The following is a 17,871-nucleotide window of genomic DNA, read 5'->3' on the forward strand; positions in this document are numbered from 1 at the left end:
TGCGTTTATCATAAAATGCACTATTTGACATTGCAAAGTCATCTAAAAATATAGTCTGGGCTTGCATGTATTCCTGAATCAGACTGAACATCCACTTTACAGTATTTGTATAGCTATTCAATCCCTTGCGACAGAGCACCCAGGATAATATACTGCATCTCTAAATATTTATAGGATCAAAAAGGCCAATGCACTCTAAACCAAACACATAGGTAAAATACATTATCATTTACAATGCCAATAGCCCTTACTCTCGCAAATGCGAGACCTATTGCATTGCAAATGCTTGTTTCTCAATCTTCCTTTCACTGCCTTTTTGAACACTTTTCTTCGCTTTCTTCACTATTTCCTCGGCAGTGTAAAGGCTTTCGTGCACTCCCAAGAGCAGCACCCGCATGACATTTCAACATGCACTACACCTTCAACAGATGCAGCACATGCCGTAAAAGGTGCGGTGTGCAAGCTGCCAAATGTCACCTAAATTTATGGATTTAGAGGAAGACAGGAACAGAAAGTCTGCAACAACGCCCTGATAGCAGGACTGTCATTTACTCCTTCAGTCATGTGAAGGGTGTAGACAAAACTTTTTCAGATTTTTCACCAAAATTACCCTGGCAGGGCAAGTGTGGTGTTCACTTCTGTGCAGTCTTACACAGAGCTGTACATAAATAGACATGAAATTATAGTAGAAAAACTTCTAGATATAAATGTACCTGCACTTCTTGGCGGGCTTCCAGTGGCAACATCAAGCCACATGGGCATGGTGGCCATAAGCCACATGGGCATGGTGGCCATAAGCCACATGGGCATGGAGGAATGGCCACCCCAAAGTTTTCCCCCGTAAGGTGGGGGAACAGGGACACAAGCTGTTTCAAAGGAAAATATCTGTGGCTATAGTGGCACTTCAATATTCAGCACACCGTTGGCTACATTAGGGTAGAGGTGATTTTACCACCATAGACGCGCATGGAATGTCCACCGTAAGTCCTGTGAAGAAAGTCTCAAATATATGAAGCTGCAAATTAGGGAGGTCTGTTGTTCCTAATTATATGAGTGGATTGATATGTGCATGGTTGTTTGCCCTGAAAGAGTGCACGTGGTACCCATGCAGAGATCTTTGGGATTGCAGTAAAAATGTTTGGAAAACAACAGGCAGTCTCAATGCAAGCCAGCCTTCCGTTTCCCAGAACCTCCATCGCTCTGCTTTCTTGTTGTGTAAATGTATGTGTCTTGTAAAGCGTACTGCTACCTGGAGGCCTCCTGGCGCTATAGACCACTGGAGAACCCGTCCTGGCTTTCCATGTGAGATGTTCCCTCCTGGGTATCTCCAAGGTGAAACCAGGCATCCCCGGCGTTTGTGGGGGGCCATTGTGGAGATGAGGCAAGCTAATGCCCAGAGTTGCCGAGTGTGATCTGTGGTTAGAGTAGGCAACGAGGCGCGAATTATCGAGTCCGCTGACCCTGGTTCACAACCCTGCCGCGTCAGGAATTGAACCCTGGTCCCGGGCTGTCCTCTGCTTACGGGTCTGCCGCCTCTAACCAGTGAGCCACACCACTGCACCGTTGTGTGTTCCTCTAACAAGTGTATGTCTGTGTGAGCTGGTGATATGGACCGAGGGGCTGTTACAGCCCAATGGTGGTCCTTAGTGTAGATTGGAGTCATCACAAACTAAAGATGTCGGACACCAGACGCTAACTACTATTCTGTATGCATGTGCTATATACATCACGCAAATCTAGCCGAATGGCAGATAAGCACTGTATAGGGTCAAAGGCAAGGATACAGTCAACAGGAGGTAGCTGGTTTCAGTGCTGTTACGGTGTTGTGCTGGTGTTCTTTAAAGATGTGTGTCTCTAACTCTTACTGATGTGAATCAAGCTCAGGATGGTCCTGAAGGATACAGGGATGATGTTCCAGATCCTGGCTGCATACAAGGAAAGGGCAAATTGCACTGGCTTTCTTTTTTACACTCCTATCTGATAGTGTCCTGGCAGCAGGTGTGCCTACCACAACCAGAGTTTATGAACTTTGCAGGCAATGGGTGCAGTGTGTGGCGTTCTCATTGTAGCCACAAATCATCAAGCCTTGCATGGAGGACACCACATTCCACAAAGGAGATTACTACACTAATTCCTGATTCGGAAGATGTCCTAAAAACGACAGCCAGCAACTACCATGGCTCTCAATCCAAAACCATATTGTACAGTTAGGGGAGAGAAACACTGTACAACTCATGACTCTATAAAGATAATGGACAGCTCCCAGACGAAACACAGCTGAGAGAGGCTCTGTGTAAAACTGTGGGAATGAGCAAGGGAGGGCCAATATTTCCTTGATCTGCCTGACAGAAACCTCTGCCTCAATGACCGAGGGAAACATTATTGTCTGAACGAACATACAGTAAGAGGAAACCGAGTTTACAACAAACACAACTTGAAAATACAAAAGGGAATAAAATTGACCTTTTTTTGTGTTCAACTCTAATATGGAAGTCCAAAGAGAGGTTTGTCAAATAAGCATGTGCTTCATGCGTAGTGCCACATCCCTTGAAAACATATTGCCTTTTATAATTCTACTGTTTTCCAGTAGATGGCGACAGCAGCCCTGTTTCCCACCTGCATGGTCACCTTTTCATGCTAACCTTTGAACCGCAGCTGGGTGAAGCGCAGTTCCTTGTCATGGTCCCGCAGCATGTAGTGGAAGTCCTCCCAGGTCAGCTCCTCTTTATTCTGGAACCCTGCCTCGCGAAACATGGACTCGATGACTTGTTTGGTCTGATCTCTGGATAGACAGTTGTTGGACATCTCGATGAAGGACCTAGAATGAGTAGACAACCATTACCGGGAGCCCTATATCCAACACAATTCGCTAGTAGCATTTACTGCTCCTGTTTCCGTGGTCTGGTGGCCCTGTAATTCCTCAGAATTCAGAATTTATTAGATGGGATGGGTGAAAAGTTAAAATTAAGTATTTTCCAAACTGAAATTAAAAGCGTGTTTAGTTTTTTTCTAAACGATGTCATGCTAACAGATGTTCATAGTTTTTTTAACGTTTTACATACACAAGTATATCTTTTATCAATTTTCATTGTCCTTTTTGTTGATTTGATTTAGGCGGTGGTTGTGGCTCTTTAGAGAGTAACAGGTACAGAAAGGCTGTCTTTATACAGTTGAACAATGATATTTTGCATACTTATTGTTAAACTGTTCCAAGATGGCTGCCATTTTGTGTCTAGATTCTAGATGATCATGGAATTATACAAAGTATCAATTACACATTTTAGCTTTAGCATTCCTTGCGGCTCCATTTATAAGCATTGGTAAGTCTAAAACCAGCAGCAAGCAACCATTAGAAAAGCAAGACTGGTTGGGTATGCCAGCACCTATTTTAGAGAGTAACAGATACAGAAAGGCTGTCTTTTTACAGTTGAACAATGATATTTTGCATACTTATTGTTAAACTGTTCCAAGATGGCTGCCATGTTGTGTCTAGATTCTAGATGATCATGGAACTATACAAAGTATCAATTACAAATATTAGCTTTAGCATTGCTTGCGTCTCCATTTTGAAGCATTGGTAAGTCTAAAACCAGCAGCAAGCAACCATTAGAAAAGCAGGACTGGTTGAGTGTGGCAGCACCTATTTTAAATATTTGACAGCTTGTTAACAGTTATTTACTTTGTCTACGTTGAGCTGCAAATTGAATTCGGTGAAAAATCAAAACATGCAATGTAAAAAAACCTTTCTGAAAAACTGTCTTTCCTTAGAAAAATGAAAGTGAAACTTGTTGAGTATTGAATAGGGGCAGGCATAATTGGTGCATTACTTATTATTTTTGAAAAATTACTTGCAAGTATGCATAATTCCATGAGAAAAGTAATCTAGCATTTAACTCTACGTTCTTAATGCAAAATGCACCTTTGCGTCTAAAATAGCCCAGAAGATGCATTTTGCACAAGGAAAATAACACTAAATGCTACTGGACACGAACAGTGGTAGCCAGCAGCCCCTCACTCTCTCTTAGTTCGCTGTTCTTGTGCTACTGTGGTAGGATCTTTGCCTCGAACTACTCTTAATTACTCAAGATGGCGTAATTGTGTTATTTCGGTAATTTAGCATAACAAGAGTAATGCGTAATTACTGAAAGTACTCTGATTACTCCAGTGTTATTACAATTCTCCCCAGCCTAGTATTGGGACACCTCTATCACTTTTACCAGCACTTCATGGTGAAATGACTCGCAAAACCATGTAAATAAATTGGTTTCAAACACAGGTGCCTGAACTGGAATGTAGCTATGCTCCACTGGAATGATTCCCGAGCATCATATATACAACATCGAAACATGTAAAACATGCAAATAATTGGAAGAAAAACATTTAACATGGGTGAAAAGCAATCATGTAGTAATACCTACAACTTGGAAAGAATTGAGCAGAGAGAAAGAAGCTGGAGTGAAAGAATTGCTGATGAGTTAAAGTGATGGGGTGTCAATGGTAGTGAATAGGGATTCTTGCACACAAAAATTCCAAATAGTGATACAATGAATTATGCTATTGCTCTGTGTTCATCCTTCAAGTGTTTAGGATAGGTGATTGGCCATTTTGTAAATTATCTATTCATTCATGAAGGCTGTTTGCCTCTGCATGGATGATTGCAGGAAGCACTTTCCACAGACTTGGTCCACATTTAGAGGGTGGCAGAAAAAGCATATCTGCCATACATTTGCTGATGTTATGTGCTCTCCCACATGAAGTTACCTCAAATCATTTAGAGTCGGGAACCTGTCAAGTTTTGATAGAGGAGCCTAGGTAATTACCGGCAGCCTGTCCAACAGAAGAAATCTGTCCCTATCTAACATGAGCCCTCCAATGCTCAATTTTTCTTTTTGATTTCGCCACAGAAAGCATAGTATTTGAAAGCAGGAAGAAAGTATAATTTCCAGCAAAAACTCCCCGTGCATTCTGGACATAGTAGGTTTCCTTCTTAAAAAACCCCAAAGCCAATGGTCAGCACGCTGCATGAATTAACCGCACAATTCTCAATGCTATACTTCTAGATCCAGTTACACGATCTAGTACAAGTACCAACTATTTTATCCTTTAGATCCACACCAACTAATAAATTCCTCTGGTGTTGACCTATTTTTAATATTCACTTCTTCCTTTTTTCACTCTTTTTTTGGGGGCATTTTACCATTTTTTCATCTCTGGACACTGCAAATGTAGACCAGAGGAGCCTCTGGATGAGGCAGGCACTCAGCACGTCTTATGGTATCCAATGATAACTGCCACAACTACAATGTGGGGCGGATGAAAAATATACACCTCAATACCGATAAAACATTGAGTTTTTGAGGATACCATAATCAGTCTATCCAAAAGTTTAGAATTGTTACAAGTGTCCATTTTTTGCACCTGATTACCTCCATACTTACAAAGGAGAAGCAAATGGACACCCATTCCTCCTCCCTACCCCTCTGATTACTAAATGAATTAACCGCATGCCTGGTATTGCTGTCAGGGACAGTATTTGGAGTGGTGTGACTCACTGGTTAGAGGCGGCAGACCCGGAATCAGAGGATGGCCCGGGACCAGGGTTCAATCCCCGACGCGGCAGGGTCGTGAACCAGGGTCAGCAGACTCGATAATTCTCGCCTCGGTGCCTACTCTAACCAGGGATCACACTCGGCAACTCTGGGCATTAGCTTGCCTCATCTCCACAACGGCCCCCCACAAACGCCGGGGATGCCTGGTTTCACCTTGGAGATACCCAGGAGGGAACATCTTACAGGGAAAGCCAGGACGGGTTCCCCAGCGGTCTATAGAGCTAGGACGCCTCCGGGTAGCAGTGCGCTTTACAAGACACACACATTTACATTTATTTTCGGCACAAATTCCCAGCCCTAATGAAAAGGATCTCCCAGTAAGCAACAGGTGCTGCTTCTCCATTATAGCCCCACTGAAATGCCTCCAGAGATGGAAAAATAAAATGGTAATAAAGTGAATTTGTTACCACTTTATTTTTTGTCACCCTGTCCAGAATGGATTGGATTGTCAGGACGGGAGAGGACCGCTGCTAAATGGCAGTAGCTGCAGGGAAGGGAGTGGTCTGCCTTTTGCACTTGTTTAAAGTGAGCATGCCACTTTGGCGGACTTCTTGTGATGGCCAGCCACACATACACAATTTAAACCTCTGGTTAGAGAAAGCAAAAGCCTTCAGTGGTCTTGTGAGCGCTGATAGATGCCACACCCATCAAACCTGGTGCTGCTCTGATGCTGTGAGAGCAGCTCCAGGATTGGCTAAGAGAGTTAGCTGGGGCCCTGGAGTTACGAGGAAAGTAAACTAGAGTGAGGACGACACAGGAACAACCACGGTAAATACATTATCATTGGATTTACTTAATTGTTTTGATTCTATGACAACACCCACCCACCACCCATTTACCCACTTCTCCACTTGCCGTAGTTGGCAGCCGCCACTGGTAAGAAAGCTCTTCAGTATCACCAGATGTAAATTTTCTGAAGCTCCAGCAGTTTAGCCCTTGATCTCTTTATTGTCAAACAATAGGTTGAGTTTCAGGGTGAGACAGCATTGAGTCTTGAACGCTTATGGCCCAGATAAAAGCTTGTTTTGGCTCCAGTTGCTACCAAGTTGTCTGCTGCAAGATGAAACTGATCAGGCAACAGAGGTGATTGCAAATGTTAACTGTTGCTGATTATGAGGTTCCATTGTCCTGAGTTGTGAGCGACCCTTAAAGTCCTGGTGGTGATAGTATGTCTTACAACTGGAAGAAAAGCAAGTGTTTGATAGCCTTTTGGATGCTGTGTCATCCCTGTATAATTATCATCCATGTAATGTATGATATTGCCTACTAGGTCCTGTGATATTTTGTGTAATTTCTTTAATGTCACATGCTTAACAAAACATAATTTGGTCTAGACTATAGTTATTACTCACCTTTATGGCATATTATTTCCAAGGTCAGAATGCTAAACTGTTTTAACATTCACCCTTTCTATAAAACAGGAGTTTCTCAACCTCCACTTAAATTCCCCATGCCCCGATACCCTGCATCATCTAATGTAGCTCGGATACCGAGAGACGTCCATATGAGAGCATCTGTCCCACTACATGTATCACGTGATCGCTTTCCAAGCCATGCTTCTTTCCCTCCCCATGAGAGCATCAACTGTCTGTAGTGCTTTTCACTCAATGAGTGGGAGATGGCGGGAGTAGGTCAGCTTTACTTCTGTTTTGTTGCCCTCTGGACTGTTGTAATTGAGTAGATTATGAAACCATTTGGTACAGCCTGAGGTTCTTTGAGATAGGGAACAGTTTACTAAAGCCTGTAAAATCTTGATTTAGGCCACCTGGATGCCAGCAACCCTGGCAAATGTGGTCAGTGAAGAGCCCATGTTCTCTTAGAAGGTAGATTGAACTCGACTGTAGGCTGGCACCAATATTATTTTACGTCTAGCTAGTGGATCTTTTAAATTGATCAAAAGAGTAGAGTTTGTGGCTAGGAAAGTGGGTAATGGCACAGCAATCTAATGTATTCAAATAATTGGTATGTAGTCATTGGTATCAAATACAATAAATGTTTAAAAAATAAAACATGCACAAGAAATTTGTGTGAATACATGGATTTAGAAATCTGTTAAAAACAAAAGTTATGTTTGTCTGTAAGTGGTAATACATTTGGGTGGTTCCAAATACTTGTGTTGCAAAAGATAAATTCTTTAGAGTACTGTTTACAAGATCACAAACCTGTTGTTGCAAAAGATATATTCTTGAGATCACTCCTTACAAGATCATTATCCTGAGCCAGCTGTAAGCAATACTTGCAGACCTTGCGCTACTGGGTTATCTGAATTGTTTGAACTACATTTAGGGGTGTATATCAATTAGTACATCAAGAACGATGCACTTATCACAGGTGGTACCTTTGTCGATGTACAGGCTCCTAGTAACAGCAATGGAAAGACTGTCACTGTAATTGAGGCCTTCCACTATTATAAGTCAGGCATGAGGCACTTTGATTACAGGTGAGATGCCTGCAATGCATATTGTGATAGGAGGTGCAGCCAATGCATATGGTGATAGGAGGTGCAACTTTAAAATTCCTTCTAAGGGGACATGGTAAGAAGAGATATTTGGTTCAGAGTCTGTATTGAATGCTGGATATAAGTTTAGACTAGCGGAACTCGAACTTAAATTTGGAGTTTTCTGCTATTAACTCCAATGGGAAGATATTTTATTTAGCAACATTTAGGTCATGGCTCATACGGCAGTCGATATTTTGACTATGGTAATCTGGTACCACACACCAGGGGGTATGTAAAAAGTAAATTCTCATTGTCTTTATTAGTGAAACATAAAATAAGGTCTGGCATTAGTCACACTCGCCTAATTAGCCATGGTAGAAGAAAGAAGAAGAGAACGACAGAAAGAACAGGGACAAAGGAACAAGCATTGGCATAGCCAATAGGTCTCGCCTTTGGGACCTTATAAGTGTTTAGCCATGCAACACTTAATGTTGTTGCACCAAGGATATTGTGCTGGATAACGAAACACTTATAAGGTCCCAAAGGCGAGACCTATTGGCTATGCCATTGCTTGTTGTGTTTAGGTATGCATTGTGAAGGAGGATGGACCAGAATTGTGTTAGACCTCTCTCCCTCCCCTTTTGTATTAAGGCCTTTCAGACAGTGGTCTGTATGCGCACTCAGGTGCCATTTCCTGAAACCTTTGAGGTTTTAGCTAGTATGTAGCTAGTGTATCTTCCAGCTTGCAACACCTGCTGACCTTTCCAAGTAGTTAATTTGTAAAAACATAAGTACAGGGGTCCTCATCAGGAGGCAGCTTGTATAGCCCATTTCTCCTGTTAGTACTGCCTGAAACAACCAAGAACTATTCAGGAAAGTTGGGAGAGGATGTGGCATAATGGCCAGAGCTGCCGGCTTTGGAGCTGGGGAACCAAGTTTGAATCTTAACGTTGACTCAACATTCTGTGATTCTGGGCAAGCCACTTAATCGCCCCATGAATTAAGGTGTCCAAAATTGGTGCTCATGAAAAGCACTGATGTTGATAATTAAGTGACAGCGCTGAGCACCGAAAAACACAGGCGAAAATTAAGCACTGACCTTTCCATCAACTTCGGCTTTCCCGACCACCTGGTGAGGATCTAGCATGGTTACCTTGAGATTATTACATATACAGGTACACTGACTTACGTTCACTGACACTGGTAAACTACACAGTTACTGTAGCCTGGCACAGGCAGGTTGAATTGAGCAGAATTACTGAGGTCGATTGCAGGGTCGGACTGAGATAAAAAATATACCCGGGTCACCATAACAAAAGTGGACCCATTAGCGAACCAGGTAGCTAAAAAAAGTGTCCCACATTTGCAATCAAGCCTGTTTTAAACTTTTAAAGCCACCCTGATTAGCTGTTTTACACGGTATGGACAACTGCATGAATTAACCCGCAATAATTTTCACCAATTGGCCTTAAATATGGCTGGCGGAGGCCTTCTCATTAACACCCGGGATACACTCTGGCTTGTGCCACCGAGCCCAACTTGCAGTAATCCTAGCTGGCTCATGAATTCTTTAGGCCCCTGAGCGGCCTTTAAATTTCACTGCGAGTACTTTGCGATGTGTTTAACGGTACACAAAATACACTTCTCCAGCCCTCTGTCGCATTACTTCATGCCAAAGGATGACTTGTATTATTGTTGTGCCAGCGGTAGTAGGTAACCTGCCCTAAGGGAGTCAAAGATCCCAAGTTGGGCAAATTACAGCTCACCATGCTAGATCCGGCCTGCTTATAAGTACTGCCAATTATTAGCAGATAGGGGAACGGCAGCACAAGGAGATAACGTGATTTCCCCAGTATCACACAACTAAGACAAATAGGAAAACTGGGATTTGAACCCAGCTCTTAAGGTTTCATATTTTAAACGCTAGAGGACATCTCCGTCATTCAATGTACACTGAATGTTTTTAATACCATCAAAAACATTTATAAAATGTGTACAATATAAACAACACGTTTAGAAACCTTTAGACCTGCAATTATGGAAAAATAGAATCAAGTGCATATGGTGATATGACTAATTCTAGATCAAGCAGTAATGCAGGAAGTGGTGACTTCCTGGGGAGCGCAACAGAATTTATATTGCAAGAGCAAATTAAACAAGGGCGTGCACGCTCGTGCTAAAAGTGGGAGGGGTGGGGGAGTGCAAGAGCACACAAAGCGTTTCCCTTAAGGGAGCAAGCCAGGGGCACCATGTGTTTGTAAGTTAATTACAAACTTATGGGGGCCGATTCCGATTCGGGAAAAACCACTCCGAATAGCCGTTCGGAGCGTTTATCCCGTACGAATCGTACCCTGCAAAGTCCCCCATAAGTACGTCGAAGTACGATTCGTACCAGGAGCCGTACTCCGTACGAGTCGTACAGAGACCGCACGACTCTAATCTCCGTACGATTCTCCCTCGGAACCCGCTGTACGTGACATCTGTACGGTTCGTGGCTGGTTTTTACGACCCAGCAAGTACGATATGTGTCGGGTACGCACCGTACAACCCTTTTTTTACAGGAGCTGAAAACAGCCGTAAAAGCAGAGTTGCGCCGAAACAGGTATGCAACGGCCCCCCCGGGTACGGTGTGTATACTCATGATCGCAGGGGTACGCACCGTACCACTGCAATCATGGGGTGTACGAGCCGTACCCCATGTTCGATGGGTGTACGAGCCGTACCCCATGTACGATGGGTATACGAGCCGTACCCCATGTACGATGGGTGTACGAGCCGTACCCCATGTACGATGGGTGTACGAGCCGTACCCCATGTACGTTGACGTACGGTTCACGGTATGAGCCTTGCAATACGTACGGATCGCAACGATTCTGACGGATTCACGGAATATGGATTGTACTGCGCGACTCGGATGGACGGGTACGATTCGTACGGAGAAGGCTCCGGATACAAATCGTACTGACGTTTTTTTTCCCGAATCGGAATCGACCCCTTAGTGTCAATTTTCCTCCCGCAAGCAAATCGCCAGACATGCACACGTTCCCATTGAAGGCAATAGAAGGCGTGCACGATTTCGGCTGAAAAGCCGTAGCGATAGCTAATGGTCTTTTTCCCTAAGCAGTGCATGCCGTGTTGGCGAGACCTAAAAAGCAGGAATGAAAAAGAACCTGCAAACAAGAGATAAAGGGAGATGGAGGATCTTATGGGGAATGAGAGGGGTGAGAGGTGAACACAAGACACTTCAGCCTTGAGATTCTGTACCCCAGTTAATTGTAGCTTCAACTGCGGGCTTCTAGGTAAAACTCTGGGCACCGGCACTTATTGTAAAGCATTCCTGCCAAAGATCACAGCTGGTAGAGGTGCATTACATATACAGACTGACAGATATCTAAACATATCTTTGGAGCCGCATTCACACCCCTCTCTAAGGAGTCCATTTCAAGAGCACGTCTTGTTTCAGAAGCCTCTCAGATAATGCGTTCTATGAAGTTCTCCTGTTTTTGATTTGTAGAGTCTGAAGAAATAACCTTAGTTGGGAATGAATCACTTGGGCGACCCCTCCTTGTAACTGGGTCATATCAGCAGCCAGAACCCTGGGCTTCATGCACCAATGAAGCAGGAATGCCCTCAATCAACTACTTGCTTACACTTCTGGATAATTGCATCAGGTGTCTAATGGTGACTTTATTTAACAAACCAGACCAATTATTCTGCACCCCACATACTGAGGGCTAATAACTCCGGCATCAGACCGCTCATGCAGGCACATTTTGGCTGCCACAGGCCACCCTGAATACATTTGGTTGTTTTAATTTTTTTGTTTTAATTCCATGGATTGTGCACCCATTCAACTGTAAAAAAAAAGAAACCTTGTTGAAGGATGAGAAACTAGATGCCAGACTGAAAACTCCTCTTATGAAGACAGCCGAGTACTTCTCCTAAACATGTGCCATCCCTTGACTGGGGAGCTTGGTTCGCCTTGAAACAGGAGCGTCGCTCAGAAAACTGAATGTTTCGACAAACTTGTTCCAAGTCACCTCTGAGTCAAACTCTTCAGATCTGGTCAGGCTTTAATGCATATTCTATTTCTTATGTTGTCTAAAAATTTCCATTTTTAACCTCTTAACAATATATAAATTACTTAAGAAATACAACAGATTAGGGAATAACAGGCGTAAACAGCAGGCATATGAAACAGTCATCCCTACACACAGGTATGGAATTGTATGGAATAGTATAACACCAATTGTTGCACACAAAATAATGATGCAAGGTGCTGTCTGAAACCAACTTGCTATCTAGGGATAATATGTTTTCATCTAAGTCATTCCTCTATTTCCGCCAAAGTTAAGAGTATAAAATCACATTTTAACGAGACCTACAGGCCATCCCCACTTATGCTATAGACAGAAATATCTGATTACTTCAACATGATGAAGAACTCTTCTTTGGACAGGAATCCATTTCCATCCACGTCATACATGGTAAACATCAGCCTGGATTTTTCTTCTGGTGAGCCTGTTGAACAGAGAATTGAGTTAAAGAGAGGGAACTCGAGTCAGAAACACGATGCTACAACTCCAGGGGCCTGATGTATGGCTATTGAATTTTGTGACTCGCAAATTGCGACAAATTGCGACCTGCAATTAGCGAGTCGCAATATTTAATGTACAACAGTGTCTCAGAATCTGTTTGCGATTCTCAATGGGGTCGCAAATTGCATGCTTAATGAATATGAATGAGGCTGTTGTAATTTGCGACCCCATTGGAATGGCTGGCACTCCCAGGGATGTGACTGCTTTTTAAATAAAGCAGCTAAAAAAAAAAATACAGCCTGTTTTCCATAAAGGAACACAGTATTCAATTATAAAAGAAAATTATACTTTGCAGTTTAATTTATTAAGGGCAGGCATAGGTCCCTAGGACCACTGCCTGCTCCTAAAAAATATTTGTGCACCCATTCACAGAGGGGAAGGGGTCCCTTCCCGTTTGCAAATGTTTACTACCCTTCTGAGAAGGGTGAAAAACTCCAAGTGTTTTACGACTGCAATTGTAGTTGCAAAACAATCATACATTGGTTATGGACTCGCTATTATGAAGGATGTCCTTGGCACGCCCCTTCTAAATAGTCGCTAACCATATTTTGTGAGCCGCTAATTGGTTAGAGACTCGCAAAAAAGGGTTAGTACATCGGGCATGCGTTTTTTGCACTCGCAGAGGGGCCAAATTACCCTTTGTGACCACAAAAAACGGTTGGACATCTGCCCACTAGGTGAAGTGCCTTTGACATTCAGAATAAGGCGACCAAGTCCCACATGTGCAAGCAGTTGTCTTAAGCCTGACGGTAGTGTATAGGGAGGTATTTGGGCGATACACAAATTTCAAAAGAGAGAACCTCTATTGATCCGTTCTGCCATATACAGCATATTACGTTGTTTTATGGGCCAGCCCACTCTACCTCTGCGCTCTTAACTTTTTTTTTTTTTAAAACACCTTTATTGACATTCGCATGTATAACAGCTGATCGCCTACAACCAAATAGTGGCCGGCAGTCATTGAGTTCAGGAGGATACAAACAATAATAATAGTCTGGTCCCCATGTAGATTTTACACAGCAAGCCGCCTACAACCACCCTGGGCCGGCCGCGTTACATTTACCATTCTATGACCCCCACAATGTGCTTTTATCAATAGTCCATGCATAACTTATCCTTCTAAGTCCAAGGAAAGTCACATGACCCAGTATCTCCCGCCCTGTGCGAAAGTTCCGTATGCAATAGGTCAGAGGGAACCAGCACGATATTATCAGTGTACAGTCTTTTTCTCAATTTTGTATTCTAAACCTGCATTGTGTATGCATCATATAACAATGTTGCAGCAATTATATTGCAATCTTCTAACCATATATCTAGTGAAACCAGTAATAAACAAGAACTAAAACGTAAAAACTAAAAGGCAAGACATTTCTGACACGACCAATGTAGCACAGTTCACATTTGTTCACAATTCTAACACCATGTCGCTAACCGTACCGCTGGGAATTGGCCCCCATCCTGGTACCCTTATGGATGTTACACAGCACCCTCCCTCTATCCCACACCAACCCGTGAGCTACTCTCAGATTGGCCTTCGCCACAGGCTAACAGGTATTCTCGCAAGGGGGCCCATATGTCTCGGGGCTTGGACTTAGTAGGTAACTCTTCTGCATAAGTTTCTAATTGGTCCCTACAATATACCATATCTTTCAACCACGCCTCAACTTTAGGGCGTTGTTTACTATCCCATGTGAACAAGGTACATCTCTTTACTACAGCAGGGCCACTTGTATCAATCTACCCGTGACACCCCTCAGTTCCGGGGCATGCCCCAATAGACACAGCTCCGGAGTATGCAGCAGTGTAGTCCCTGTCGTTTTCGCTAAGCAGGCTATAATACCATCCCAGTATGAATGTACATGTCCACACTCCCAAGCTAAGTGATTAAACCCCATAGGGCCCATTCCGCATCATTTACACGTGTCCTCCTCGCTTAGTCCCATTCTCCAAAGTTTGTGGGGGGTATGATACGTCTGATGCAGAAACTTTAAGTGTATGATCCTTAAATTGCTATTAGGAGTCAGACGCCCGGTAGTCGAGCATATTCGCTCCCAGTCTGCTTCCGTTAGTGGAGGGTCTAACAGTTTGTTCCGTCTCACCAGACTAGCATCCTCAGTGCGGGGCATGTCCACGTGCGGCATGAATGCTTGATGCTTGAACCAATAGTAGGCGTATTGACCTTGACAGCATAAATAGTACATATACATGTCCGGCGCCTTGAAACCCCCCCTCTCGAATGTGAGCGAGAGCGTATGCCAGCTTATCCTTGGTCGTTTTGCGCCCTATACCAGCCTTAATAGTTGTGTTTGGACAGTTTTGAAAAAATGCATTGTCAGGGATATCAGGACATCCTCTGCGCTCTTAACTTAGTCACAGAGCGTTATCTCTTTCCACTCACGTTTGCACTGCCAAATTGACTTGGCTTACCAAGCTTGTCTAGCTTCCTTACTAAGATGGAAACTGCATCTCTTCTGGATGGAACAGCCTGTCTAACAAAAACGCCCGATCACCATACTCCACAGAATTTACTCCATGCTTGGCACAAGATACCAGCTAATATGGTCTTAGTGGCATAGCTAGACCTTAGACCGCCCAAGGCAGACCCTGCATTTGCCACCCTTCGGCGGCTGCATTGAGGAGTGGGGGGGTTGCTGGTTGCCACCCCGAGATGGCAGGTACGAGCTTTGGGGAGACCACCACCGCCAAAACTCATGCTGCCCTCGGCGGACCGCCCCCCTCCTTTCCCTCCTTGCTATGCCACTGTATGGTCAGATTTCAGATCTACCTTGTATCACCCATGTACTATTATCAAACTCAGGAATAAGAGAGGGGAGGCCGATCTATCAAAAATGGTCCCTGGCATATAATCACACACTTCTAGACTACTGAATAATCTTTCAAACCACTGATGAGATGATTGCCCTTGTTCACCTCTCTGAATCTATAACCATCCAAAAGCCTGCATTCCGTACTATTTAAATAGAAGCTAACTTCTTTTTGGTAATAACATACACTGGATAGGTCCCACAAAGAGTTTGCCTAACCTCTATGTTCCCCTTTGATACATCATGGTGTGAATGGAACTGTTCTGGCTGAACTGTTCCAATGAGGCACAGGGTCAAGACTGATTTGCATATGGCTGTGTCTGAACTGGGGTGGCAAAGTGAACTGAAGAACGATGATGGATTCAACCCAGATCTGTGACTGGGAAGAGTGTCTGAAAAGTTTCAGTGCTCCATCCATCATCTCCTTGTGTTTGCTTTCAATTGTTTTGATCCTGAGTAGGCACCTCCCGCACCTAGGGGAGGGGCGCCCTTAGTCACGCCACACAACTGAGCCTACTCTTCCGGGGGCTGATTGAAGGAGGGAAATCATTGGCTCCAACCCATAAATGAAACCGAAACTGAACATGAAGTTATATAAGGCGGTGTCCCAGGGATCTCACCCTTTTTGTCTCCTTGGATCTCTGGGAAGCCGAAGAAGCGTTGTAAGCCACCCACCCACCCGGCAGAAGAGCAAGGCGGAACGCTGACAGATAACAGCAAATGGGCATGCACAGCAATGGAGGATCAGCGACTGGATGGACTCCAGGAGGTGGTAGGATGGAAGTGTGCAGAGGGTAGGCCGGGAGGGCACTGACCTGCCAGTGGTCATGGACTCTACTGTCCTAACCCGCAACATATGAACTTAGTAGAATCTTGGGGAAGTTTCCTGTGGTCAGGTCTCCCGGTGGGCTGGTGCGCTATGCGGTGCCCTGGATTTCAAGTAATGAACCATTTGCTGTAGCACGTTGGGGCCTGCCGGTACAATGTGCACAGCTCAGTGAGTCGGACAAATTCAAGCTATGTGGTGTCCTGTATTTCAAGTAAATGAACTGTTGGCTGTAGCGCATTGGGGCCTGCCGGCAGAATGTGTAGAGCTGAGTGGGTCGGCCGAGTCAGCCAAATTGACATGTGGATGTCGCTTAAAGGCTGAAGCTGTGAATAATGATATATCCAAATACAATGCTTTACTCTCCATATATTTACAACTGTTTGCTGTAGCGCGTTGGGACCTGCTGGCACAATGTGTGAAGCTGCGTTGGCTGGCAGAGTCATCCAAATTTTAATTCTAGTGTAAGGCCAAGCTGAAGTTCAAATGTAATGTCATGCCTCATTTCCTTACTGCCTTGACAGGTTGATGTCGCTAAAGTCTGATGCTGTGAAATAAATATATATATATCCAAAGACAATACTTTTACTCTTGTAGTGGTTTGTGGTGAGTCACCTGATTTGATATGCATAAAAGTCTAAGGTTTGGACAACATAACCTGATTCCAAAAAGTTCTTGGGCCCAGTGGGGGCAGAAAAGGGGTCATAAGTGGGCGAGGTGTGAGTGTTACTTTGTGTGCGTACTATATTAAAAGCGTTGTTTCCCTCACAATTCAGAGTTACGAAAAAGTACCTTATTATTGCTTTCCTAACTGCTAAATGTGCACAGTTCATGTTTTAAAGAGATTTACATTTTGTTGTGTGTTACAAAAGATACATCCGTACCTTTCACTGCCCCTCTCTTCGTGCAAGATTTTCACATAATTTACTTTACTTGTCTTTCTCTGACTGCTAAGTGACAGGCGTTTGTAAACTCCAATTCCCATGTCAGAAAAGTAAGCAGCCATCTGTCAGAAGATATAGCCTGATGTTTTACTCCTCTCTTTGAAGTGCAGCTAATATGACAAGATACATTCAGAATGTAAAGGCTTCTTTATTTATTGCTTGGACTTTTGCAACCCATCAGAAATCGGCTGGTGACCCAATAGTGAGTCACGATGCACAGTTTGGGAAGCACCATGTTAGAGGACGTGTTTGGAAATAGTCTGATGCCTTTGGCTTTCACCATGAGTGGCTTTTGACGTGATAACTAACACATGGATAAAATGCAACACCAACTTGTTGGGATTTTATCGAATGCGATAATTATACCATATTCCTGGTTTTTGGGGCATGACATGTGGATTTTGGTGCAGACACTTGCAGGTTCTGGTGCATACTGCACCAAAATCAACATTTTTCCCTTGTTGAATTACGGAAGTTAACCTGTTAAAAGTTTGTGAATGGTACAAGTTTTTTTGCACCTGGGATTTACTGAGTGCGCCACTTGAAACTGGAAACCGGCATTATTACACCTGGCATCCTTGGTATGGTTTCCCCAAACGTTTTGCATCAGACCTCCTGTTTTTGCTGAC

The 17,871-nt window shown here is 43.7% G+C and overlaps 1 protein-coding gene across 4 annotated transcripts in view; it reads right to left on the reverse strand.

The window, feature by feature from the left end:
* The window catches only part of LOC147728937 (dual oxidase 1-like), a 992,769-nt gene that overhangs the window by 237,930 nt on the left and 736,968 nt on the right, over nt 1–17,871 (reverse strand). For all 4 annotated transcript variants that reach the window (XM_086959175.1, XM_086959177.1, XM_086959176.1 and 1 more), the window contains 2 exons: nt 12,477–12,570; nt 2,643–2,818 (listed from right to left, as the gene is read on the reverse strand). In XM_086959175.1, coding sequence (XP_086815301.1) covers nt 2,643–2,818; nt 12,477–12,570 — 270 coding nt within the window. The remainder of the gene's footprint in view (nt 1–2,642; nt 2,819–12,476; nt 12,571–17,871) is intronic.

This window comes from Lissotriton vulgaris, chromosome 2_2 (assembly GCF_964263255.1).
Source record: "Lissotriton vulgaris chromosome 2_2, aLisVul1.2, whole genome shotgun sequence".
In the NCBI taxonomy this organism is placed as follows: Eukaryota; Metazoa; Chordata; class Amphibia; order Caudata; family Salamandridae; genus Lissotriton; species Lissotriton vulgaris.